Here is a 27,021-nt window from a genome sequence, read left to right as displayed (position 1 = left end):
ATTTTAAGACATATTGGAATAAACGATTATCTAACGTGGTTGATGTTAAAATAAATTAATGTCTTTGATACTAATTGACTTTTTCATCTGTAACATGTTTTTAAACTACAAAAAGCTGTTCATTCCTACTGCTAAGCATTTATTAATAATAGTGATATGCCACCAGGTACTTTTGAACTTGTAGTTCTTGTAGTCTTTCAGCTCCAGAGTAGCATTTCCAGTGATCCTTGGAGCTAGTGCTAAGATTCCAGAGCCAATTCAAAGCACCACCTCTTCAAAGCTCTGTAACAGAGTGCTGTGCTTTATGATGAGAAAGCTGCAGCCATTGGTAGGTGCTGCACAAGGGCTTTAGGAAAACCCATTAATAGGCAAACTTTTTAGGACAGAGGTGGGTTTGAAAGAGAGGACGGTTTCCCACAGCATTATGCTAAGGGCTTCTGGATGTGCTTTATCCTTATGCTGTGGTTTAAATATGGTGGTCCACTAACTAAGGAAGTCAGTTTTAGTTTCATTTTGGCTTAGAGGTTTTCATTGTTTTTTATGCCTCCTCCTGAAGGTTGTTAGGCCACGTGGTATTGAGCGAGCCCTAAAGGGACATGATAATTGAGAGCCAATCCTGGCTCTGTAACTGCAAATGCAGAGCAGTGTTTAGGATATTAACATTGTTATCCTGAATGGACCAGAGATCCACACTAGTACAGCAACAATGATTTTCAGTTTCTGATTTATTTAACTGTCTCTGCCTCCAGATATCTGGCAGGCTTTGCTACTATTCTTTGGCTGCAATCTACATACATTGTTTGCCGGAGCATTGTCCTACTAAAGTCATTTGAACCTCTCCAGAGGAAATGGGTTGCATCTTCAAGATGGATTCTTAATCCTCACATCTGCCTTTAGCCATCATTCCTTAGCCATCATTCCAGTGTGGTCACAGGATAAAGAATGGCTGTTTACTACAGTACATTTCATTATCAAGGGAGAAGACTGGAAGGAGAATGAAGAGTCATTAGTGAAAGCAACATTTTATTCCAGACCTCTCTCAGAGTCCATTGAGGAAGTCATCTTGCATTTGCCTTTGAGTTTTTGTTAAGAATCCAGTCTCCTTTAGAACCTTCCTTATCTGCAGTTTAAACAAAACAATCACCCCTCCTCTCAATAAAACTGACTAGGACAAGTATGAGCATACACGTTTACACTGAACATGTGTGTTTCTTTCACTCATTGAATTACAACCTACTCCTGTCCTCTGCTTTATTGCTATGGCACAAGCAGAGGCTTGAAAGCAGCATCTTCTTCAGTAAGGCAGATGGGGCAGAGCCTGGTTGCCTTTTAAAAGACCCCAAGTTCCTAGCTACCATAATCTGCCTGTGCAAACATGTGCTAAATGAATTGCACTAATTGGAAGGTCCCAATAGCACTGGACTCAATACTAGAGGCCATGGGCAGTTTTACTTCCCTTTTCAATCCCTCCTTGTACCCTGACAAATACCCCTTGAGCTGTGCTCCTAGATTTGGAACTTTCCCCCCAGTGCTGACCCAAGCAGCACCCATAGTTCCCACTGCTCCAACACAGGGAGCAAAGCTAGTTCCAAACAAAAGTTATGGAAAAGGTGTCCCACTGCACCTGAACCTCATGCCTGACCTTATTATTTATATACCAGTTTCCAACAAACAAAACTCTCAAAGTTATTTACACAGCAAAAGAAAAGAAGAAGAAAACATTTCCTGTCCCAAAGAGGCTTACAATCTAAAAAGAAACAAGATGGACACCAGCCCCAGCCACTAGAGATGCTAAATCCCCCTGGGACGTTTCCTGGCAGGCTTTACCGCGAACTCAACGTTGTCCCAAAACACCAACTCAAATTGTGGATTTTTTAACCCCAGATATAAATCGGGCTACACTCTAATGCACAAATTGTGTGTGAACTGCTCCCCAATAACTCACAGGGACTTCAGTGTAAATCTGGCCAATATGTGAACACACCCGCTCCATTCCAGAGAAGATGCAAGTTAAAAGGCTTTAAAAGCCCCGTGTGGAAAGCTTCCTGCTAAATATAAGAGAATCACCACTTCAAAATATCCTTTTTGACCAATCAGCAGGGGTTATGCTTTGCTGCTGCACATAGGACTGGACAGTTAAGGTGTGCATATTAATGTGAACTTTTATCCTATTATTTATTATCAAAGAGCAAGTTTTTACATTTTCAGCACATTACAGCTACACAGTCTAACAAATGCTTTTGAAGCCTGATTGATTGATTGATTGATTGATTAAGTGCCGTAAAGTTGGTGTTGACTCTTAGTGACCACATAGATACTCTCCAGGATGATCTGTCTTCAACTTGGAGGCAGGAGTCTCACTGAAGTCAGTGATACTTACTACCATGTAAATATGAGATTGGGCGGTTTGTGATATTTATTTAAACATTACAACCCACATGAACAGAAGTTATCATAGATGAACAAAGTTTAAACATTTAATTTTATTTATTCTTGTCTTTATTTGTAAACCTCGTGTGAGCTATGGATTGCAACTTTAGTTTATTCTGTCCTTCAGTAAGAGCCTTTCTATTTTCAAGTGCAAACTGCAATTCTCCATGTCACAGCTCCCCTCTCGCCTGTTTTGCCAGAACTCTGCTGTAAGCATAAGTGGTTGCCAAGTCAACAGTTAAGAAAGTGGCTTTATGAAATGTCTAGATGCAAATTACAAGTTTATACTCTTTATTGAAGTTTATTTTTAATTAACGATCCTCTGTTCATGAGGATGCAGAATTTACTTTTGAAGCAGTGTTTCTTCAAGACCGAATAGCAAGAAGATCCATTTTACACTGTGCAGGACTTTTTGTTTTTATTTATTTTAGGAAGAGCTATTTTTAACTTAAGTGGTTGGGAGGTTTTTGTTAAATGTTTCGGGGTGGTCCACATGTATTGCATGGTCTGATTGGAGTTGTAAACCTGCCATGAATATCTCATCTATTTGTTTGAAACTTTATATTTCATAATTATCTCCTCCTCTTTCCACTTCCAAAATTACATTTTTACCCAAGCCTCCAGACTCCTGTTGATGCCAACCGGGGTGGTCACACACACACACACACACACACACACACACACACACACACACACACACACACACACACACACCTTTCATGTCTTTGTGACTGCAGTTTTCAGCATGCCCCTTGATTATGAGACCCAACCAATGAGAGCTGTACTTGTGTGCATATACTTCCAGCACGAACTCCATAAGGGCCAGTGCAGCTCATGAAAGCTGGTCTTGTGGTAGAAAGCATGAATTGTCCCCTTTGCTAAGCAGGGTCTGCCCTGGTTTGCATTTGAATGGGAAATTATGTACTGTAAGATCCCTTAGGGGATGGGACCATTCTGGGAAGAGCATCTGCATGCTTACCTGCAGAAGGTTCCAAATTCCCTCCCTGGCACCTCCAGAGAGGCTGAGCTGCTGCCACTCTGTGTAGACAATACTGAGTTAGATGGACCCTCTGACTCAGTGGAGGCTCTACACACGATTGGTGTGTAGAGCTGGGAGGGGTTTGGTAGGGAGAGCTGGTCAAGCCTGCTCTCCCCACACACGATGAGCAGTTGAATCCTGGGCAGCCGGATCAGCCGCCCACACGATAACTGGCTCTATCACGTTTGGGACTGTGGGGATTGGGGGCCACCCAGCCCCTGGAAGTCCCACAATGCCCTGTGTGAGTGCGCAGGGCATTCTGGGGAGACCCCCAAGGTCAGGAGGCTTGTCGTAGCGAGCCCAGTGGTTCTTATGATGGGTAAAAACCGGGCTGGTTTTCCCTTAGCGCAGTTTTCCCCCATCGTGAGAATAGCTTCAGAATATGGCAGCTTCCTATGTTGGCATGGGTTTTAGTATTAGAGTTGATCTAGGAGAATCTGGGTGGAAAGGAGGGACAAGGAAGTCTTGAGCATGAAAATAAGTTTAACTTCTCAGCTAGAACAACTGGAATTGGGGTTAAGTTGTGAAGAAAGCTTGTGGTGCATGTAGTATTAGAACTGTGCCAATGATTAGAGAAAAGATTAATTTCAAGGATAAGAGGGAGTATCTTTTCTTCCATCACAACTATTCTACATGTTGAGATGTGATGCTTTCCCATGTTCAGATTGCCTTGATTTATTATTTATTTTATCTTATTATTTATTTATTTATTATTTTTCTGTGTAAACAACCCTGAGCAATTTTTGGAAGGGCGGTATAGAAATCGAAATAATAATAATAATAATAATAATAATAATAATAATAATTATTATTATTATTATTATTATTATTATTATTATTATAGAAGCAATTTCTTCCCCATCCGCACTCATCTTAATAGATGATATCATTATTAATGAACCCCATGAAAACCTAAGATGACAATGGCAGAGCTAGTGATCTCTCTAAGCAGATAGTTCAGCAGGTGGTCAAACAGCTGAGCACCTCAGTGGGCCAGTTCAGATGATCATCTGAACAACACACCTGATCAGCCACAGACTTTAGGACATCCCCACACATTGTTGGGGTATCCTTTAATCAACTGAGATGAGCATTCATCTTAATTGCCCCTCTACACACCCTCCACAGGGTTTTGGAGCACATGTAAAGGGGTAATTCTGATGAATGTCCTCCTTGTGATTAAATGACAACCCAACAGTATGTTGGGACGCCCTTACAGTGATGTCTGGGTGGGTGCACTCCTGGTGCATCCCCACACTCATAATATGTGCCAGTGCACAATAGAGGTGTGCACGGAACCGCGGAGGAGGTTCAGGGAAGTATCCTGCCACCCCCATTACTGAAGAAAGTACGGGCGCGCACTCAAAAGGCTTCTAAAAGCCTTTTGCACTGCAGCAGGGAAAGCCTTTTGCACTAAGCGGGGGAAGGGGTGGCAGGGAGGTATCCTGCCGCCCCGATTACTAAAGAAATTGCATGTGTGCGCACGCACACAAAAGGCTTCTAAAAGCCTTTTGCACTGCAGCCAAGCGCTGGGAGAAGGGGCGGCAGGGAGGTATCCTGCCGCCCCAATTACTAAAGAAAATATGGGCACCGGACGGGGGAAAGCAGCAGGAGGGGTAAGTAAACCCTCCCCCGCCCTTAAAGGAACCCCTCACCCCAATCCACCCCAATCCAAACCGCCCATGTCCGGACCGGTCCAGAGGCCTGTAGAATGGCCTACGGACCGGTCCGGGCACATCACTAGTGCACAATCATCCAACTGGCCCAGTGTCCCAAATGCTATGATTGCAGAACTAAACTAGAGTCAACAACTTTATGGAGCCTGTTAGGACTCTGTTAGCTCCTTGAGTTACCCAGCTTGGCTGGAAGCTGTAGTACCACCTTCCAGATGCTTAAAGCTGCACTGCAGTTTATCAGATAACAAGTCAGCAGTTCCCCTTGTCTGAAAGTTGTCATGTTGGAATAGGGAGTAAAGTGCCTATGCTCACTACCACTCCCCAGTTTGAAACCTCTGGTGCTTTATAATAGGTCCATCAACTCACCACATAGAAAGCAGTACTTACTTATTAAGAGCTGCTTTTGCTTATTCTCCTTTAAGGCTAGCACATCTTTCCTTTCAATATCAACACATGTGCCTAGTGCTCTGTCTGTAAATTGGGAATTGCAGATGAAGTAGGAGAAATCTTTTCTAGTTCATAAGATCTCTAGCATGTTTGTTAAATTTTCAAACTGCCCCAAACTTCCATCTCTGGGTAGTTTACAACTTAAAGCATTTTAAAAATGAAAACCTTAAAACATGTTAAAACCACAGTCCAGTTAAAAAGCTTGCGTTAAAAAACAAGTCTTTAGAGACTTTTTAAAAGTGGTCAGAGATAGGGAGGCTCTTATTTCAGCAGGGAGCACACTCCAGAGTCTTGGGGCAGCAACAGAGAAGGCCCATCCCTGCATGGCCACCAGACGAGCTTAAAGAACAGATTCACTTCAAATTCTCATTAAATAAGAATGTTAGTTTCCCTGCTATATATTCTCCCACAGCCACTATAGTGAGTGCATAGAATGGCAGTTTAAAATATCTTGTAGGGTCTGGACTGACCGTCTCCTGGGAAGATGTTATTAGATCTTCTCATCCACAAAAGTGTGCATAATCCCCTGCGTTTTCAGAAATAGCTGCACAGAGTGTAGCTATAGTATTCCCCTAGGTAATTATAGGTAGTAATGAGTATGGAGAGTTCACTGAAAATCATGCTCACAAGTGCAAAATATATTAAGTTACACAAATTTAAAGCTCTTATCCAGGCACTTATCGCTCTTTTTAGAGTTCTTTCTCACATTACTACCTATAGCTCTGTGTAACCAGTCATAAGTGTCTGTCTACCCTTTACCTAAGTACTTTTCACATGCATTAGAACTAATCAAAATAAATATTGTCACTGATACACCAGAGACATCCCAATTCTAGGCATTACTTCCATTTATTTTCAGTACACTGTTGTTGCATGAGGATTTATAGTATGGTATGGATGCTTTTTAAGCTGGGCATGTGCCTTCATTTAAAAATCCTTGAAATCCTCACACCTCGCTGTCTCTTACTGCTATTCTTCAAATACAATTTTATTGAGATAATGACATGCGTGTGTTTTCAGCCTTGCAAACTGTACATAAATTGATCTGTTGTTCATGTGCATATCTTTGTGTGCATATCTTCTTAGCCTGCAATACTGAAACACTTAATGTCCATGTAAATCTGTAGGACATGTTTCCAAGTATATACCTATGGCACCAGGAAATTCGGCTGTAAACTAGGAATGAGACTTGCTTTTAAAAGTGTTTATAAATTATCTAGAAAAGCATGCATTCTGCTCCCAAATTTATTCGGAAGGTAGTCCCTCAGATTTCACTGAGACTAAGTAAATATGCTTAGGATTGCAACAGGTCTCAGTAATAAGAGAAACAATACAGTCATAACTCCAAAATGGCTTTTCAATATTGCTTGAGCCATCTGGATTGTTTTAATAAACTGTTTCCTGATTCATGTAGTCACCTCTAAAATGCAGCACATTGTTGATCTTATAGTGTCTTTCTATGGTGCACTTTACTGTGGGTGATGAGGACTAATTTGGGGATGGTTAATGTGTAGAAAGTCTTGGTTCAGGACATGGGAATGGATTGTGATTGCAAAGCTAAACACAGTCTAAGACAGGGATCCTCAACATTGGGCCCCCAGATGTTATTGGACTTCAACTCCCATAATCCCCAACCAAAGGCCACTGAGGCCTGGGATTATGGGAGTTGAAGTCCACAAACATCTGGGGGCCCAACGTTGAGGATCCCTGGTCTAAGATACTCCTTGTTGCGGAAAGCATCTTAATTTTTTTTTTAAATGTCTAGTCTTTTCATTAAGGTCAGCAAAAATCACAAGGCTTAAAATAACTTCTTCTTTTTTTTACTTCAATACATGAAATGTATTGAAGTAAATGTGTGTTTTGTCAAAGAATTCAAAACGTTTGTAATACCTCCACTGGGCTGGTGGGAGCAAGTTTTTTTTTTTTAAAACGTCTGTGCTCATATTTGTTTCTACAAGAAAAATGCAGTGTGTAATACCCCTTACTTGAGAGTGTTTCAGAATGTTTTAATATTATTTTAGTCTATGCAAACAATGTTTTAAAAATCTAACACTGAATTTGTCCTTGCAGTTTGTGAAAAACAGATGAAAGTGGTTTTCAGAGACTCACCAGAAGAACACCTCCAGCCCTTTAAGGATAAGTTGGAAGACTTTTTTCTAAAAGGTAAATGCTTTATGAAGCTGTTTGTCTATATTCATTCTTGTACTTTATACAGCTCGTTGTGGACTTCCTTTTGGAAACTATCCAGTTGATTTAACTCGCTGATGCAAAATGCTGCTGCCCAGGGGCGTAACTATAATAGGGCAAAGGGAGACAGTTGTCTGGGGGCCCACTGCCTTGGGGGCCCCCCCAGAGGTAAGTCACATGACTGACTCCCCCAGCCGCGCACCCACCCGGGCTTCCTTCAGTTGTATTCATCCTCTGAAACTGATGTGAGTGTTAAGACCTGGAGCTACCGGAACAGCATGTCTTTCTCTAGTACCATTAAATGACTTGCATCGTCCACAATTGACAAAACCTTTAAAAACATAATTAAGGATGATGTTCTGTTGTGGCACATAGATACATAGATAGATAGATAGACAGATAGATAGAACTTCAGTGATTGGGGGGCCCATTTCAAAATCTTGTCTCTGGGCCCACTCCAACCTTGCTACGCCCCTGCTGCTGCCCACTTCTTCATACAGATAGGGAAGGAGAACATTTTTAGCTGGTACTCTAGTAACTGGTATTGCTGCTGAGGTAACTGATATTGCTCTATCCATTTCAAGAGGATAGATTTAACCTACAAAGATCTCAACAGTGTGAAGACACTGCATATGTCAGAGAGAACCTTCCCCCAATTAAATGAACTTTCCACCAACCTCCTGGGACCAGTCTTTTAGTAGCAGCTTGGTCAGCCCATCTGCCAACATGTTTTGAGTTGGGCAGTACTTCAGCTTAACTAGTCCACACTCTTGTGCCTCTTGAACATAATGGTGCTTTGCTTCTATGTGCATTGTTTGAGACAGACTTTTCCATCACTGAGAGTTGGATGCACCCATGGTTGTCCTCAAACATCTCAGTTGGCTTTTGCTCATTGATTCCAAAGTCTGACAGTAGCTTGTGTAGCCATGTAGCTTCTTGACATGCTTGTCCAGCTGATATGTACTCTCACTCTGTGAATGAAAGCACAACAATTGACAGCTTCCAGCTAGTCCAATTGATGGCTCTATAGAAAAACAGGTGTCCACTTGTGGACTTGTGATCAGTTCTGTATTCAACCCAGTCTGGGTCCATGTATCCCACTAGTATCGGGTTGCTGCATGCTGGTATCATGAGTTTGAAGTGTGCTGTACCCTTCAGGTATCTTCCCAGGCTTTTGACCGCAGTCCATTCATTCTTGGTTGGTGCACTTACTCTTCTGCTCAAAATTCCCACTGCTGCAGCTATGTCTGGCCTTGTGGCGGTTTCTATGTACAGAAGTTTCTCAATTGCTCTTCTGTATAGACTGTTGTCTGGCAATGGCTCACTGTCCTGATCTTGCTTCAGGAAGTTTGACTCCATTGGTGTACTGACCTCTTTGGCCTCTGTCAGTTTCAGGCATTCTAGAATATCCTTTATCTTCTGTTTCTGATTAGAAGATCCTCTTCTCTTTCTATTTGAATGCCAAGTTAATACCTGTAGGAAATTCTTCCTAGTTCTTTCACTTTTACTTCTTTGTTCAAGTGCTCCACAATCTCATGGCTGTCTTGTTTCTTTTCATAACATATTATCAAGTTATCTACATAAGTCAAACTGTAAGGCATCAGTCTTTCCTTGTGTGAACCCCTCCTTGAGTAACGTCTAGTTCAGCTTCCCATTCCATGCTCTATCAGCATGCTTCAAGCTATAGATGCTTTTCTGGAGTTTGCATACAAGCTTCTCTTTTCCAAGTTCTTCAAATGCTGGTGACTTCTCCATGTAGATGTCTTCCTTTATTTCTCCATGCAGAAATGCAGTTTTCACATCTAAGTGATCAACTAGCATCTTTCTTGCTGATGTTATACTGAGAAGTGTTCTTATTGAAGTATGCTTCACAACAGGTGCAAATGTCTCATCGTGGTCTTCACCATATTTTTGAGAGTGTCTCTTGGCTACTAATCTGGCTTTGTAGCACTCGATGTCTCCTTCTGCATTGTATTTTGTTCTGAAGACCCATTTGCATTCTACTGACTTTCTTCCAGCAGGTAATTCCACAAGTGTCCAAGTTTTATTTTTGCTTAGAGAGTCTATCTCTTCTTCTGCAGTTTTTCTCCAATTTTTAGCTTCATATGTTGGCAGTCTTTCAGTGTCTTCCCATGCTCAGGGTTCCTGGGTCTCTTCCTTTCTGGCCATGTGGGAGACTTTCCTGAGTGGAAACCCTTTTGGGGTTTTTTGTGAGCATCTCACTTTTGGCTCAACTTCCCCTTCTGGTTCATTCCCACCAACCTCCCAAACTGTGAAATCAGCTGGGAAGGTCCTCCTCAGAGTAACCTCTTTGAAGGAAGCCAGAATTGTATGGGGCTTTCACAGCTGTGCCCCCAAAATACTGGAATATGTTACCCAATAAAATCAATCTGCTAATGATATTCTTATCTACACTTTTACTTAATATTTATATTCAGTTAAGCATTTCAAGATATCTTATATGTGCTGCCAGTTTATCTGAAAGCTCTTTTGCTTATTTTATTAAGAGCTGCAAGTTAATTTTATGGAATTCTTGCTGCTGCATTGTTATTTGTTGCTTGATGAGGATGAGAATAAATCCAACTTTTCAACAAAAAAGTTCTCAAAACAGTTTACATAGCAAAATGAATTAGAAAAGAGTTTCCTTGAGATGAATGAATATTTATTTTTATTTATTTAATTTAGCATATTTTTATACCATCCAAAACTTACGTCTCTGGGCAGTTTACAACAAAATAAAAACAGAAAAAGTAAAACAATAGTTAAAATAAAAACAAAAAGTTTAAAATATTACAACAATTTAAAAATTTTAAAACAATATTTTAAAACAACATTAAAACCATTAAAACAATATTAATTAAAAGCCTAGGTGAACAAATGCCTCTTTTAACCCCTGCTAACTGAGCAAGAAGGCATTTTTTAAAAGGGGTGATTCTCTTTATTTAGCAAGGGGAGAGCAACTGGCCCTATCCAACCCCAGCACAGCATCCCTCCAGTGGCTGTTGTTGGTGTCTTTCTTATGTTTCTTTTTTAGACTGTGAGCTCTTTGGGACAGGCAGCCATTTGATTAATTAAGTAATTTATGTATGTAAATTACATAAATTCCGCTTTGGGAACTTTGGTTGAAAAGCAGTATATAAATACTTGTCGTATTTGTATTCGTAAAGAATTTTTAAAAGCTGTCAGAGATGGGGAGGCTCTTATTTCACTAGGGAGCGCATTCCAAAGCCTTGGGGCAGCAGCGGAGAGGCTTATCGCTGAGTAGCCACCAGACAAGCCAGTGGCAACTGCAGACGGACCTCTCCTGATGATCTCAATGGGTGATGGGGTGCATGACGAAGAAGACGTTCTCTTAAATACCCAGGGCCCAAGCTGTTTAGGGCCTTATATGTTATAACCAACACCTTGTATTTTGCCCAGAAACATATCGGCAGCCAGTGTAGCTCCTTCAATATGGGAGTAATATGTTCTCTCTGGATCCAGAAGCATCCCTAGACTGCTTACCTGTTCCTTCTGGGGAAATGTGACCCCATCCAGAACAGGCAGATCAAAATTGTCTCTCGAGTTTCGACCCCCCTTTTTGCCCCACCTTTTAGATTTCCTGGAATGGCTTGGCATAGGGCTTTGATACTGAGCACAGATGTAGGGCAGGGTGGGAGAGCTCTGTGTAGTTAAGTTGAGCTGGTCTTGTGGTAGCAAGCATGACTTGTCCCCATAGCTAAGCAGGGTCTGCCCTGGTTGCATATGAATGGGAGACTTTCTCTTCTCTGTGTGAGCACTGCAAGATATTCCCCTCAGGGGATGAAGCCGCTCTGGGAAGAGCAGAAAGTTTCAAGTTCCCTCCCTGGCTTCTCCAAGATAGGGCTGAGAGAGATTCCTGCCTGCAACCTTGGAGAAGCCGCTGCCAGTCCGTGAAGACAATACTGAGCTAGATAGACCAATGGTCTGACTCAGTATATGGCAGTTTCCTATGTTCCTATTTAATTTGAAGCGAATTGGTCGATGCATTTATTTTTAATCAATTTTCCCTATTGCAGCAAAGCTGCAAGAAAGAGTTATCTCTATCCATAGAGTACTTCACATGTAGTGAAGGTGGAACTATCAACATCTGAATAAACAAAAAAAAATGCACTATACTCAAGTTGGTTTGCAATCCAGAAGGTCTGAATGAGAACTGTGAAACAAGGGGCATACAGTATGTTGTAGTTTTAACTTTTTTCCTTACAAATGCACTATTTTCCAAGCTGGTTTATGATCCAGGTGTGTGTCTGATATGTGGAGCAAGGGACATGTTTTGTGTCCCAGTTGTTTTGTGAATGGTCAAGAATCCATTGTGGGTTGTGTTGACTTTTAAAAAATATAAATTCACTCTAGCTGGATTTGTGGTGAATGAACAGGAAGTTGTGTGGATTCTTGGAGGATTGTGTAGTCTCCCCCTCCCCCCACCACAATGCTTGAATGATCAGGAAGGTGCCTGGATCCTTCAGTTGTTCGGTGGGTGGGAGGAACTGGCTGAGGTAAAGTGCTCTGTGTACTGCTGCCTCAGTCTGTTCCTGCCTTCCTCATTCCTGCCTGTCCACGCCACTGGGAAGCTGTTTGAAAGAATGGGGCTAGTGGTGGGGGTGCTTATATTTTGCAAGGGGGGGCCACAGTAACCGAGACTCAAAATTTGGTCCAGGCTCCAAAATTACCTAGCTGGAGCTCTGGTTATGTGAAACACTTCTAAGGGAAAGCATAAGGAATTGTAACTGCTGTTTGGTGCCTATGCAAGGGAACTGATATTCCCAAATGGGCAATATATCTCTTTTTTAAAGTCTGAGGCAATTTAATGCCTAATGTCTGAGAAATCACATGTGCACAGTGACTCTGATTGATTACATTAGTAGTTACATTTACAATTGCATTTTTCTTTTGTAAACCATAGCTGTTTGCTGCTATGATTTACATATGCTATGTTAATGAGATCTCCAGATTTAACTTCATGATCTTCCCAAATTCAAATGACTTTCAAGCACTTTCCCTATCTAGAAAGGGGGACTCACATATATCAGTAATTCATCTGTAAAACCATAAGTGGTTGATAGGAGTGTGCACAAATAGTTTGGCGCCAAACCAGTTCGCCTCTAAGTGGGCCGGTTCAGGGGCTTGATCACGGACCAATCTAGGAGCAGTTCAGTTCGGGCAGACCGGTTTGGCACCGAATGGGTGGGGTGGGAGGGCGGCAAGAGAGGTAGTGAAGGGGTCCACACCCACCAAGCACGATGCCTTCACTGCGACTCCCTCCTGACGCAACCCACAGCGAAAGTGTGCACACTTCTCCCTCCTTTACCAAGCTGCCACCTGCTTGGCAGTGGCTCTGTTCGGGCCTCCACACATGTGTGGAGGCCAGAACTGAGCTGCCACCGAGTGGGCAGCTTGGTAAAGGAGGGAGAAGCATGCACACTTTTGCTATGGGCTGCACTGGGGGTGGGGTGAGCAGCAGCAAGGGGAGTGCGCTTGGTGGGTAAGCGGACCCCTTCAATACCAGATAAGAACATTCACATTTGAGCCAAACTGTGAATTTTTGTTCATGCACAGTCCTAGTGGTTAGAAACATAGGAAGCTGCCATATTCTGAGTCAGACCATTGGTCTATCTAGCTCAGTATTGTCTTCATAGACTGGCAGCGGCTTCTCCAAGGTTGCAGGCAGGAATCTCTCTCAGCCCTATCTTGGAGAAGCCAGGGAGGGAACTTGAAACCTAGATGCTCTTCTCAGAGCGCTCCATCCCCTGAGGGGAATATTTTCCAGTGCTCACACTTCTAGTCTCATATTCATATACAACCAGGGTGGACCCTGCTTAGCTAAGGGGGCAGGTTTTGCTTGCTACCACAAGACCAGCTCTCCTCCTGATTATGTTTATGTTTATTTATGATGATGTTTATGTTTATTTGTGATTATTTTTATGATTTATTTATGATTTATGTTTATTTATGATTATGTTTATTTATGATGTTTAATATTATGATTATGTTTAATATTTTTAGCAGGTATTAAGAGTTCTTATTCAACGTTGTTTATATTCTGTTTTAAATTTTCATCATTAATGTTTCCTAGACTACAAATCTCATCCTAGATATCTGTAATTCACTAATGATAAGTTTCCAGAAAATGTAATACATGTATTAAACTTACTCATAAACTTAGCAGGGTTCCTCCAAGAAAAGGCCTCCACGATAGGACTGTTTGAGTCACAGGTATGCCTGTTCTGGTGGTCTTTTCATCTCATTTAATTAGCAGTTTATATTTATAGCTCCAGCAGTAAGTGAGCTTTAGAAAGCGCTGTGTATATGTGCACATTAACACCAGCAGTCTCCCACACTTTGATATATATTGCCTTCCTGTAAATTCACTATGCCAGCTTTCTGCTCAAATTAAGCAACCCTAAATAACCAACAAAAGCATTTTTTTTTAAAAAAAAACTAACTCTGCTGATATTTTTCTAACACATTTTTCTACATATCAGCAATTTCTGTTTTGTAGCTATATTTTATGATACTTGTGTTTACTTTTGATGGTAAGTATAGGAACTACTATGCTGAAGTAGTTCAACGGTCTACGATTCTTTATGCTAACGATTCTTTATGCTAACGATTCTTTATGCTAACTTCATCTGTGATCAAGTCTGATAATGATGAATCATTTCAAGTTATTTAGTTGTCCTCCAGATTCTTGCCTCCATTGTATTGATAGACCATATTACATTTATCCTAACATTGTGTCTCAGAGCTTCATCCCACCTCACTGGTCCACTGAGAATGGCATAGCACTAGGTGGACATTTCATGCCAAGTTGTTGGTTTTCCAGAATTTTTATAATGGTTATCCACAAATTTGATTTACTTATATTTTCCAAGGCTTTTTCTTTGAATAAAAGCTAGGTAGCTAACAGTGTGAAAACCCAGAAACAATGTTCCCCATAGCTTCCCACTTAATACATAATGCTTCCCAGCAATGCTCTATCTCACCATTGGTTTGTAAAAATCGAAATCTTGTCAGAATTGATTTTGATTTTTCAGTGATAATATGTTGGTATTGTGTCGATGTAGTGTTGGAATGGTATAATATAGTTTATTATCCAAGGGTAGGAAGCATTATTTATCATAGTCGAATTTGTTTATATTGTAAAACAGGTGGTGGAGGGGGGGAGATTGCAAGTAAATGTGACAGTGTCTTCCCATGCTCTAACAGAAATGACCTTGTTCAAGACTCATAAAGGGCAGGAGACACCGTCCCCCCCCCCACTCTGCTGAAACCGTACTCTACGCGGTATAGCACTAGAGGTAACAGCATGCATGCTCAAACTCAAGCATGTTATTGCTATATATCAAGGGAAGGGAAGATACTAGAGAGTGTCAAAGAAAACAAGTCGTTCTAGTTAGAACTAATCAGCCTACTTGCCTTTCACTGTCTCTACAACTGGACTAAATTTGGTTCAGATTGAGGTCCACAAGTTAGATCTATTGCAGCTCATATGTTCATGCATCCTCCATCATGGATTGGGGTGGATGACATCATTACAAACTAAATGGATAAGAAGCACAATCCTTGTTAAGGGATTGGGAGTCTTACTTTTGCATGGAATATGAGATCTTGTGTTGGGTCTGCTGTTGTACCAGGAAAAGTACATATGTGTAAAGGCTCTAAGATGACAAGCCCTGGAAATGCTACGCTTTTTGACAACTTCAGTAAGTGTAGATATTTTTCTGACTTATTTGTAAGTGGGTCTCTGTCTTAAAACTTTCCCATGCAGTGTTTGTGGTTTACTCAAAGCCCTACGGTTTATCCATCTGATCCAATAAGATCTGCTTCACACATGATATTCATTCACACATAACCTTCTTGTAGGAAAACAAAAACTTTTTTGTATAATTAGTTACAGAAGAGGCAGAACATGCTAGTGTATCTAAGACCAGCTGCTGCTTCTCGTAACAGAATAATTTGGAAAGAAACTGTTCAGGGAATGTTAGGAACAATCCCAAAGTGTGATATGTTATATAACAATTTTTTGAATCAGTGGATGTTGGTAAATACATAGTTAAATAATCATTTTAAGTAATTAGAGCTATGCTTTTACCATTCTTCAATATTTCAGTCTATTACATGTGTTCATAGTGAAACAGAGTAATTAAATTACCACATTTCTCAAATTCCGTTCTATTTGTCACAAAATGTTTTTTGCAATCCTAATTTTCCTTGTCTCATCAGCATGCATTTTCCCTTTTCTTTCCATGACCATGACTTGTCACAGCTGCAGGCAACTGGAAAAAATGTTAGAAATGCCACATATACAGGAGGAAATGACTGACCACTTTTAACAGCAAAATTATTCTAGTTAGGGGAAGAGGATAATATTGAGATTTCCTTTTCAACAGGAATGTGTATTTACTATTTACCTACATAGTTATTGAGGCGGGTCAAGAGCCGCTTTTTGCAAAACTGCGGGGAGAGCGGGCTAAGCCCACTCTCCCTACAGACGATCGGGCAGGGAGCCCTGGGCGGCCGAATTGGCGGCGCACACGATTGCCGGCTCCGTGATGGAGCCGGCGGGGGCTGGGGGAGCGGGTGCCACATGACCGCGGAAGCCCCAGTATGCCTGCGTGAGCACGCAGGGCATACTGGGGAGACCCCTGGAGCTGGGAGGTGGCATTTTGTCTCCCCTCCGGGGGTCTTCTCACAAGTAGCCACGGCGCAGAGCCACACCGCGGCTACTCTCGACCAGATAGCCCAGGTTTGTGGAGCGCTTGCTCTGCAAACCCAGGCTATGGGGAGGGCTACAGGAGCTGGTTAACCGCTCGAGAACCACCGGGCTTGCAGCCGACCCCTGTGGTTCTGACAATCAGCAAAAATCGGGCTAGCAGAGAATTGCACCTTTTTTAGTATTTACTATTTACCTACATAGTTATTGAGGCGAGTCTCACGATCCGTGAGACCTACTTTTTGCAAAACTGTGGGGAGAGCGGGCTAAGCCCGCTTTCCCTACAGGCAATTGGGCAGGGAGCCCTGGGCGACCGAATCAGCCGTGCACACGATTGCCGGCTCCGTAACGGAGCCAGCGGGGGCTGGGGGGGAGCGGGGGGCGCATGGCCGCGGAAGCCCCAGTATGCCCTGCGCAAGTGTGCAGGGCATACTGGGGAGACCCCCGGAGCCGGGAGGTGGCTTTTTGCCTTCCCTCCGGAGGTCTTCTCGCAAGTAGCCACGCCGTGGAGCTGCGCCATGGCTACTCACGGCCAGATAGTCCGGGTTTGTGGAGCGCTCGCTCCGCAAACCCAGGCTATGGGGTGGGCTACAGGAGCTGGTTAACCGCTCGAGAACCACCGGGTTCGCAGCCGAGCCCAGTGGTTCTGACGATCAACAAAAATCAGGCTAGTGGAGAACTGCACCTTTTTTAGCCTATTTTCCAGCAGGCTTATGAGATCACCCGACATTCTGTGTGTGTGCCCATGTGTCCCCCCACCCATCAACTTCACAACGCCTGGACCAATATGAACCAAATCGGGTACAGTTGTAGGGACACAGAGGAACACTTCAATGGCATAGTTTGTAATGATGTCATCCACCTCGACCCAAGCTGGCAGACGCATAAACTTTTGAGGCACAAGTGGGCTGATTTGTGAACTGCCTAACCGATTTGAACCAAATTTGCTACAGCTGTAGGGACACATAGGGATGCCCAAATGGCATGGAGCGTGATGATGTCATCCACTCCAATTCAAGATGGCAGTCATGTGAACATCTGAGGCACAAGTGGGCTAATTTGTGGACTGTCTAACCAATGTGAACCAAATTTGGTACAGTTGCAGTGACTGACACATAAGGACACCTCAGCAGCATAGTTTGTGATGATGTCATCCACACCAATATAAGATGGCAGACGTGTAAACTTTTGAGGTGCAAGTGGGCTAACTTGTGAACCACTTAACTGATTTGAACCAAAATTGCTGCAGCTGTGCATGCACATAGGGACACCTCAGCGACGTAGATTGTGATGATGTCATCCAACCCAATTCAAGGTGGTGGACACGTAAACCTTTGAGGTGCAAGTGCACTAACTTGTGGACAGTCTAACCAGTTTGAACCAAATTTTCTACAGCTGTATGGACACACAGGGATGCCCCAATGGTGTAGTTTGTGATGATGTCATTCACCCTGATCCAAGGTGGTGGACTTGTGAACTTTTGAGACACAAGTGCACTAATTTACACAGGAACACCTGGATCACTACCCATTCCTACAATCTGATTTGCTTCAGATCCTTTTCTTAAAACTTATTTATCAGTTGAGAGTGTGGACTGAACTAGACAGCTAGGGTCTTCCTAGTCACAGTGTGACTAAAAATATATTAATTTTTGAGAAGGAGAGGAGTGGCAGCAAGTTTGGATGATAATTGTTCCTATGTTCTGATGGAAAGTAATTCTTCCTCTTATGAATGAACTTATGAATGAATATTATGACCAGTTTGGATTATACTTTGCCCTACAAGGCTGCCTCATGTGATTTTATGAGCACTTCCCTCCAGTGTTCCATTCCTTAATAATATCGGGATGGTTTGTCTCATCTTCATGTGGTCCAGATATTACTTTAAGGTAGTGTTTGGACCATGCATGCTGGAGTGGAGATGTTCAGGCTTATGGCTTGCTTACATCTTTTATCACAGGCCGTTGTCCAAACGTTATATTGTCCAAACTAGGCCATTGGTAATATTTTACAAAATCAACCAACAGGGGAATCATTTGTTGGTGGCCTAGTTTTGCATATTTAACTACAATTCACAGATTGGCTGACAACTTTATGGGTAATAAACATTGCTACAAGGCAATTCTAACATTGGATTGTTTCTCAGATATCGCTTCTTTCTCCCTTCTTTTTGTTAAAATGAAAAGCTGACAAAAGGCTGAAAAAAAATTGTTCCTCCAAGCAACACTTTTCAAAAATACACTGTAATTCTTTTTCCCCCTCTAGTATGTATTTTTAATTTATGCTTTTAAACTACATTCTTTTTTCATTGTTTTAGCTTCACTTAAAAAAAAGAAAGAAAATGGGCAAAGAAACAGATGTGCTTCATATAAAATGTGCTATAAATCTTGTCTCACAACTTTTTTGCTCCAAACTCTCTGTCAGAAACTGTCAAATATCCAATTTTCATTCTGGTATAAAAAGTTCATTTTGTGACATGGCGCCAACCACCATATGCCAGAATAAAGTTAGTAACCAGCAATAAAAAAGGCAACATAAGCACCTTTGAAATGGCACAAAGCAATTAACAGTGGGGGAAAGTCTATATAAATCTATGGAGAATTAATCTCAGCTTTGCCACTATCCTGCTGTGCATTTACAATGTGCCTCTGCTCCCGACCACCAGAAGTGGCTTACTTTGTAAAAGGAGAATGCTCTAATGAGGAAAGGGAAATATAAGAAAATGAAAGCAATTGTTCTTGTATACTTTCCCCACACTTAAACGTTTTAGAAAACTATCGTTTGAATATTTTCTTCCCCATGAGGCTACTATACATCTTGCATCCCTATATTTTAACCTGTGAAACCAATCTTTACAAAGCTCACTGTTCAGAAATAACCACAGCTTCATAAATCATTGTTAGCATCCCACTGGAGGAGGTAATGCTATGGTTTTTATCTTCTAAAATATTTCAAGTCGTCATGTTCATAACCTTTTCTAAAATTAGTTTTGTTCTTTTCCTCCATCTACAATTACCCTTTCTTTGCAAATCAGCCTGTATGTTTCATCCAATTTACTTGTTAGTTGGATATTTACAATAATTTCATGTTTTAAAGGAGACCTATTTCCTATTGCTATTGACCATCATTCATCATACTTTTGAACATATTACCCCTCGCTAAGAATGTGCTGCTCTTTAAATTTTTGCTTTAATTCTTACAGTAAAAGGATGTAGTTGTACTAAGACTGCCTGGTTTATTTTCCTAAATGCATATCTGATTGGTTTTAAATTAATTATGTTTGAAAGGGATTAAAACTAATTTTCCAGTTTCCTAAACTGTTTGGGTTTGTTTAGCAATCTCAGAAAGATTAATCAAGAAAGTTCTTCTTTGAAATGCAAGCAAATGAAAAACATAAGCTTTTGTTATGTTAAGTGATAATGTGCATAAAAAGTTATTTACTATATGCATCCACTTTTGGAGAAGAGTAATTGATTGTCATTGTAAGTGCATGGTAACCATACAGTTTTAATCTGCTTGCCTGAGAATTGCACATGCAAAATTTGATTCTTGCAGTTGCTACTTAGAAAAACAAATCCCTGCAGAATCTGAATTTTGAGAGATGCAGAGTCCACTGTTTGCCCCAGTATATTTTAGTAATGTGTTACTAACAAAGATATTTTAAAACAATATTTAAAGATCAACTTTCATCTTCTGAGCACAAGTTTTCTTTAAATAAAGCAATCACTCGTTCAAAGGCAGATTTTTTTTTTTGAGGTTGCTGTTTATATTTAAAGCTATCTGGGGTTAAAAAAGAAGAATGAATATATAATATCTGCCTAGCTAGCTTCACTGCCATAATGGTCTAGTAAACTAACCTTCAACACTTCCTTTGACAAATTTATAGGCAACACTATCCACTTTTAAACAAAACATAATTTCTTAGTTTCCTTGTATTACCTCTGATAATAAACAGTTGAATTTGTTATGTGGGTGGAATGTATAAATATAATCAGTATTTTTGTGTTAATGTGGTGAATACTTGAACTTTGTATAGTATGTTTCAAGTACGAGTACCTGAAAAATTGTAAGACTTCCCAAAAGTCCTTTAGGGTAGAGGATAAACCCACATACCCAAATATGTATACACTACAGTTACATATGTTTCTTAAACAAATCAAAGCAAAACTGGTTTTTGAAAGCAGATTATGTGGCAGTTCCATATACATGAAACATTATATTATTAGGATTTGTTACAGAGAAGTCCCCCTATGGTACATTTAAAATTATGTTGCTGTGCCCTAATGTTTAGAGTCATTTTGAATTACTCTATTTGGGAGTGAACTTGGTGCCAAGCTGTCTGTGGCAACTTTCTAGCCCATGTCTCTCGTAAGGATGCCACAGACTCTTCTATCCATTCCTCCCTGGAAGGAAGGCTGCAGGCGTTAGGGTGTGGGCGGAGGGCACTGAAGTGGCACATCTCTGTGGAGGGGAGGGCAAGTTATTCTCCCACTTGCACTCCAGGTAGGGCCTTGTCCATCAAAGGAGGTAGGCTTGATCATCTCTCCTGGGAAGAGACCACACTTAGGAGTAGAGCTGGTCTTGTGGTGGCAAGCATGAATTGTCCCCTTTGCTAAGCATGGTCCACCCTGTTTTGCATTTGAATGGAATACTTCATGTGTGAGCAGTGCAAGATATTTTCCTTCGGGGATGGGGCCACTCTGGGAAGAGTACCTGCATGCTTGCATGCAGAAGGTTCCAAGTTCCCTCCCTGGCATCCCCAAGATAGGGCTGAGAGAGACTCCTGCCTGCAACTTTGGAGTAGCCGCTGCCAGCCTGTGTAGACAATGCTGAACTAGGTGGATCAATGGTTTGACTTGGTATAAGACAGCTTCCTATGTTCCTATTAATGTTACAACATGGGGGCAGAGGGAAATGGAAGTCCGAGTGACTGTGCTTTCCGTTTTCATGCTTCTTGTACAATGTAAAGTGGGGGTTCTCACATTACCTCTGTGGTAAGATGTGTCCAGCCCGTGCATCTCTACCACTGAATTCCTGCTTTTGATTTGCTTGCAGTCCCAGCACATGCTGTAATGTCCTTTAAATTGTTTGAAATTGTTACAACTACACCCAAAGTTTAACAGAGGCTCCAAGTTTCCAATTTCCCTGCTAACTGGGCAAAGAGGCACCTTTAAAAAGTGTTGATTCTCTTTATTTAGCAGGGAGAGAACAACTGGCTCTATCCAACCCCAGCACAGCATCCCTCCAGTGGCTGTTGCTGATGTCTATCTTGTGTTTCTGTTTAGATTGTGAGCCCTTTGAGAACAGGGCACCATCTTATTTGTTTATGTATTATTTCTCTGTGTAAAACGCTTTGGAAACGTTTGTTGAAAAGTGGTATATAAATATTTTTGTAGTGGTAGTTTTCAGCATAAAAATTTCATAATATGAAAGAATCAGGTTTACAACCAAATTCCTATATTTCTGACTTTGAGTGGATTAGTTCATGCTTCAATGGTTACTTTGGCATTTTAAGAGTTATTTTCAGTCATGTGAATCAAGCAGAGAGATCTTGAATATGCAAACAAATGAGCAGAGAGACTAGAATATATCAAAAACAAACAAAAAACCAAAAAACCTCCCACAACAACAATACTTTAGCTGCATAGGCACAGCAAATATACAGAATTGATATTTAAAAGCCATAAATCCTAATCCAGATGCTTGCTGCACATGATAGTTCCAATACAAATGTAGTACAAGCATGCAATAGGTCTCTCAGGATGTTGGTCAACATATTCCATGCAAAATAAATGCATTCTGAAAGTCAGTTATTACATGCTAAAAAATATGTGCTCCCCTACGCTCCAGAGGCCATGTAAGGTTAAAGTTTCCCAAGAGAGTCTGTTCTTTACTAGAATGGGTAAGAGAGCAAAGATTGTCTTGACAGATGGGTTACATCCCTTTTCAGGAACAGATGAATCTATGGGATACCTCTGATCCTGGTAAATATCTCTTCCCCATACTTGTTCTTCCTAGCATGGAAAGAGCAGAAACTTGGAATTCTATTGGGAACCATGGTGTCACCTTTTAATAACATGCTCCCTTTCAGTGGAAAATAAATTTATTACTTTCCAAGAGTCCTGAACATTCAGGAAACATCTTAAGATTCCAAATTCAGGTTTGTTGCTTCTTGAAAGGATGAATCGAACTTAGTTAACTGGAAATTGGGGAACTGGAGAACATCCATAATATAGAGAACACTCAGAAGTTGGTTTGGAGGGTGGACGAGTGTGCATTTGGTGAACAGTTGACAGTGACCCTATCCCACACCGATACTTACCTGTCCTCCCTGTTCATGTTGCCTATAGCAGCAAGTGTAGAACAAGCATTCAATCCACACTGCAGGAGTCCATGATGAACTTGCAAGAAAAAGTACCTACATTTTGAAGGTACCTGTATTGGTGTCTTAGTGTGCTGTTTCCCCCCACCCCAGCATGCAAGAGCCAAACTGAGATCGGAGAAAGTGCGGATTGTGCATGGCCTCACTGTAACTGAGATGCTTTCACAACACATGAATATTAGTTTTCTGATAAAAGACACTCATAATTACTCTCATAATCAGTGCCCCTCCTGAGGACTGCATGCACTTCTGGATGATTTTAGAGCTGACTGAAGACTCTATTGCACAAATGTTTCTTAGGCCATGTAACCCAGTTATGCTGGGTTTCACAATCTGTACACTTTTTGAGGACACTGATCTGGAGTGAGAGTATCAGCTCTTCTCCTTACAGTGGCTGCAGTTCCTGCAAAGTTTCACAGTAGATATTTCACATGGTTATACGACAGACCATTTCAGTATGAGGAATGTTGAGTTTACCAAAAAAAATTAAATGCAAGCCTGTAAGATTTCTTAAATAATAAAATGTTGTCTTATTTCTAGCTATAGAAGAACATAAGACAGAGGAGAGCCATTTGGAGAATGTACAAAAGTGGTAAGCTTTCCAGTTTCTTTAACATTGTGGATTATTTCCTATAAAAGTTCTATTTCTTCTTTTAAACTCTTAAAATAAAATGTTGGAATTAAGTCTCATTAAATGTACAGTGGGTATAGGAAAGAATCACCCCCTTTGATAGACCTTAAATTCTGGTTCCCTTACATCCTGAAATGAAAACACAAAGAAAATTCCCTTCACCAGCTGTACTTATCCAATGCAACCTATAACATCCAACTGAAAAACATCACAATTACAGTCCAGAAAAAGTGTCAGAAATAAAAAACAAGAATTACTGAGATTGAAAAAGGATCCCCCCCCCAATGTCAATATTTTGTTGAACCACCTTTTGCTTTAAGAACAGCCTTGAGTCTGTTGGGATACTTCTCTATCAACCTTGCACATCTAGATGGAGCAATATTTGCCCACTCCTCCATACAGAACTGTTCAAGTTCGGTCACATTGGATGGTAGGTGTTGGTGGACTGCTATCTTCAAATTTCTCCACAGATTTTCTATGGGATTTAGGTCTGGGCTCTGACTGGACCACATGAGGACGTTCACTTTTTTCTCCTTCAGCCACTGTGTGGTCAATTTTGCTGTGTGCTTCGGATCGTTGTCATGTTGAAAGGTGAATCTTCTGCCCATCCTCAACTGTCTGGCAGAGGGTAGCAGGTTTTCTTCCAGAATCTGACGGTATTTTGCCCCATCCATTTTTCCTTCTACCCTAACGAGAGCACCAGTCCCTGAGGCAGAGAAACACCCCCACAACAGGATGCTGCCACCTCCATGCTTCACTGTAGGTATGGTGTGTTGTGGATGGTGAGCTGCGTTGGATTTACGCCAGGTGTACTGTTTGGTGTTGAGGCCAAATAGTTCAATCTTGGTCTCATCTGACCATAAGACCTTTTTCCATTTGGCATCAGAATCTTCAAGGTGCCTTCTGGCAAAGCTCAAACGAGCTTTAATGTGGCCTTTCTTGAGAAGCGGCTTTCTCCTTGCGACCCTCCCGAACAAGCCACATCTGTGGAGCGCTCGTGAAATTGTTGTCACATGCACAGAACAACCACTCTTTGCCATGAAGTCCTTTAACTCCTTCAGAGTGGCCATTGGCCTCTTGGTAACCTCTCTTACCAGTTTCCTCCTTGCTCTTCCATCCAGTTTGGAGGGCCGACCGGATCCAGGGAGGATAGCAGTCCACCAACACCTACCATCCAATGTGACCGAACTTGAACAGTTCTGTATGGAGGAGTGGGCAAATATTGCTCCATCTAGATGTGCAAGGTTGATAGAGAAGTATCCCAACAGACTCAAGGCTGTTCTTAAAGCAAAAGGTGGTTCAACAAAATATTGACATTGGGGTGGGGGGTGATCCTTTTTCAATCTCAGTAATTCTTGTTTTTTATTTCTGGCACTTTTTCTGGACTGTAATTGTGATGTTTTTCAGTTGGATGTTATCGGTTGCATTGGATAAGTACAGCTGGTGAAGGGAATTTTCTTTGTGTTTTCATTTCAGGATGTAAGGGAACCAGAATTTAAGGTCTATCAAAGGGGGTGATTCTTTCCTATACCCACTGTAATAGGAAGCTTTATTACAGGAATGCTTTTGCCTAGTATAAAACAGGAAATGTTTACATCAGTGACAGTGATCGTTGCTGTTGACACTTTGCTATACATCTGAGACAGAATAATTTTCCATAGGATATTATGAGCTGTTCTCACATGCTTAGACCAGGCTAATGTAGCCAAGCCTGGGCTTGGCTATGTGTGAGATCCACCAGGATTGCACCCGATCCTAGCAGCGGCAAACCCGCCTGCGGAGCCAGCCTCTTAAACGAGGTTAAGAGAGCAAGCACTCCCTTAGCCTGTCTTTAAAAAAAAAAATCATGTGCAGTGCCACATTATGGGATTTCTGGGGGCCGGGACAACGCAATCCAGTCCCTGACCCTCTGTGCTGTTGGGAGCAGCCTGTGTCCATCTGTGTGGGTGATCTGCACACCCAGCATGGACCCAGTAATCATCTCCGGAGAAGGTAAACTTGAGGAGCCTTCCTCCCTGTGCGCCCTCAAGCCTTTCTCACTGATTGTGAGAAAGGGCTCTGTATCTGCAAACTCGCATTGAAAGTTGTCTGGGATCCTTACTTCAATTAGCAAAGTTCCATCTGTGGAATGGGGTTTTCTCACCTCTCCCTTCTGGTTGCCACTCCTGAGAGTTGGGGCAACCTTGGAAACAGCATGGGAAGTAGTACAGGGATTGTAACAGGCCAAAAAAATTGAACCCCACCCCCACGCACACACAGAACTGCCTGCCATTCATGCAACGGTACCTTTGAATCCAAGGCATTAATTGTGCTGATGTTGCCATTGCTTTGAGTTAACTAATTCAGACTATAATTTAGACAAGACTGTGTTGGTGGTTTTTTGGTGTAAGTTTATTTCCCACCACAAAAAGTAAAGCTAGCTTAAAGAGAATTGGCTTTTTAAAACCAATATAGTAGTTTGGCCTTTGGGAGCCAAGATGTGTGAGCACTGCAAGATATTCCCCTCAGGGGATGGAGCTGCTCTGGGAAGAGCAAAAAGTTCCAAATTCCCTTTCTGGCTTCTCCAAGATAGGGCTGAGAGAGATTCCTGCCTGCAACTTTGGAGAAGCCGCTGCCAGTCCGTGAAGACAATACTGAGCTAGATAGACCAATGGTCTGACTCAGTATATGGCAGCTTCCTATCTTCCCATTTAACAGAGCAGAGTTTTGTTTTTGTTTTTTACTTATATAAGCTCATTTGTCATTTTTCTAAAAAATAATATTCAAAGTAGTTTACAAAAATATACTACCATAACCATAGTAGTGGCTGGTGCTGGGGGTTAAATAAAATAACATAAATTAGAAGTTGTTTCAGCAGCTCCTACAAGCTACTCCGAGCTGTCTCACACCCCCCAGCACTTCCAGTGGCAGCCAGGTGAGTGGCGAAGCCATTAAAAATAAAGTTAAATAAAAGTAAAATAAAATAACTAAAATAAAATAAAAGTAAAATAAAAATAAAATGAAGTAAAATAAAATAAAAATATTGCATTGTGCATATTTTATTAGTGTTGTTGTTGTTGTTGGTCTTGCTGTTGTTATTACCTTTGTTATGGTTATTGCATATCTTCTGCAGTGCTATGAGGGCAGTAGAAGGGCTCTGCACACAGAGCAGCTGAAGAATAGCTCCTCTAAAGCCTTGTTCTGCAGTCCAGTATGGGCAGAAGGGGAAATGAAAACTGCTTTCCCCTCCCTCTCCACCCGTGCTGGGCTTCCAAACAAGGCTTCAGCAGGGCTGCTCTCCAGCTGCTCTGTGAGTGTGCAGCCCTTCTTCTGCCCTCATAGTGCTGTGGAAGATATGGGCCGATTATTTATTTTTAATTTAACTTAATCGAACACATCGAACAAACAAACAAACAAACAAATAAATTTATTATTCCATCTGTGTACATGGTGTATTACAAGTACTGAAGAGACAGGAATGACCCGCTTATATCCATACTCACCAAAAGAACTCTGT

General features: G+C 41.5%; 1 protein-coding gene across 2 annotated transcripts in view; it reads left to right on the top strand.

The window, feature by feature from the left end:
• The window catches only part of FMN1 (formin 1), a 180,254-nt gene that overhangs the window by 131,287 nt on the left and 21,946 nt on the right, over positions 1–27,021 (top strand). For both annotated transcript variants that reach the window (XM_053285241.1, XM_053285240.1), the window contains 2 exons: positions 7,663–7,755; positions 23,435–23,486. In XM_053285241.1, coding sequence (XP_053141216.1) covers positions 7,663–7,755; positions 23,435–23,486 — 145 coding nt within the window. The remainder of the gene's footprint in view (positions 1–7,662; positions 7,756–23,434; positions 23,487–27,021) is intronic.

Source organism: Hemicordylus capensis, chromosome 1 (genome assembly GCF_027244095.1).
Source record: "Hemicordylus capensis ecotype Gifberg chromosome 1, rHemCap1.1.pri, whole genome shotgun sequence".
NCBI classification, from domain to species: Eukaryota; Metazoa; Chordata; class Lepidosauria; order Squamata; family Cordylidae; genus Hemicordylus; species Hemicordylus capensis.
Note: the sequence above shows the minus strand (reverse complement) of the source record. Positions and strands in the feature narration are given on the sequence as shown.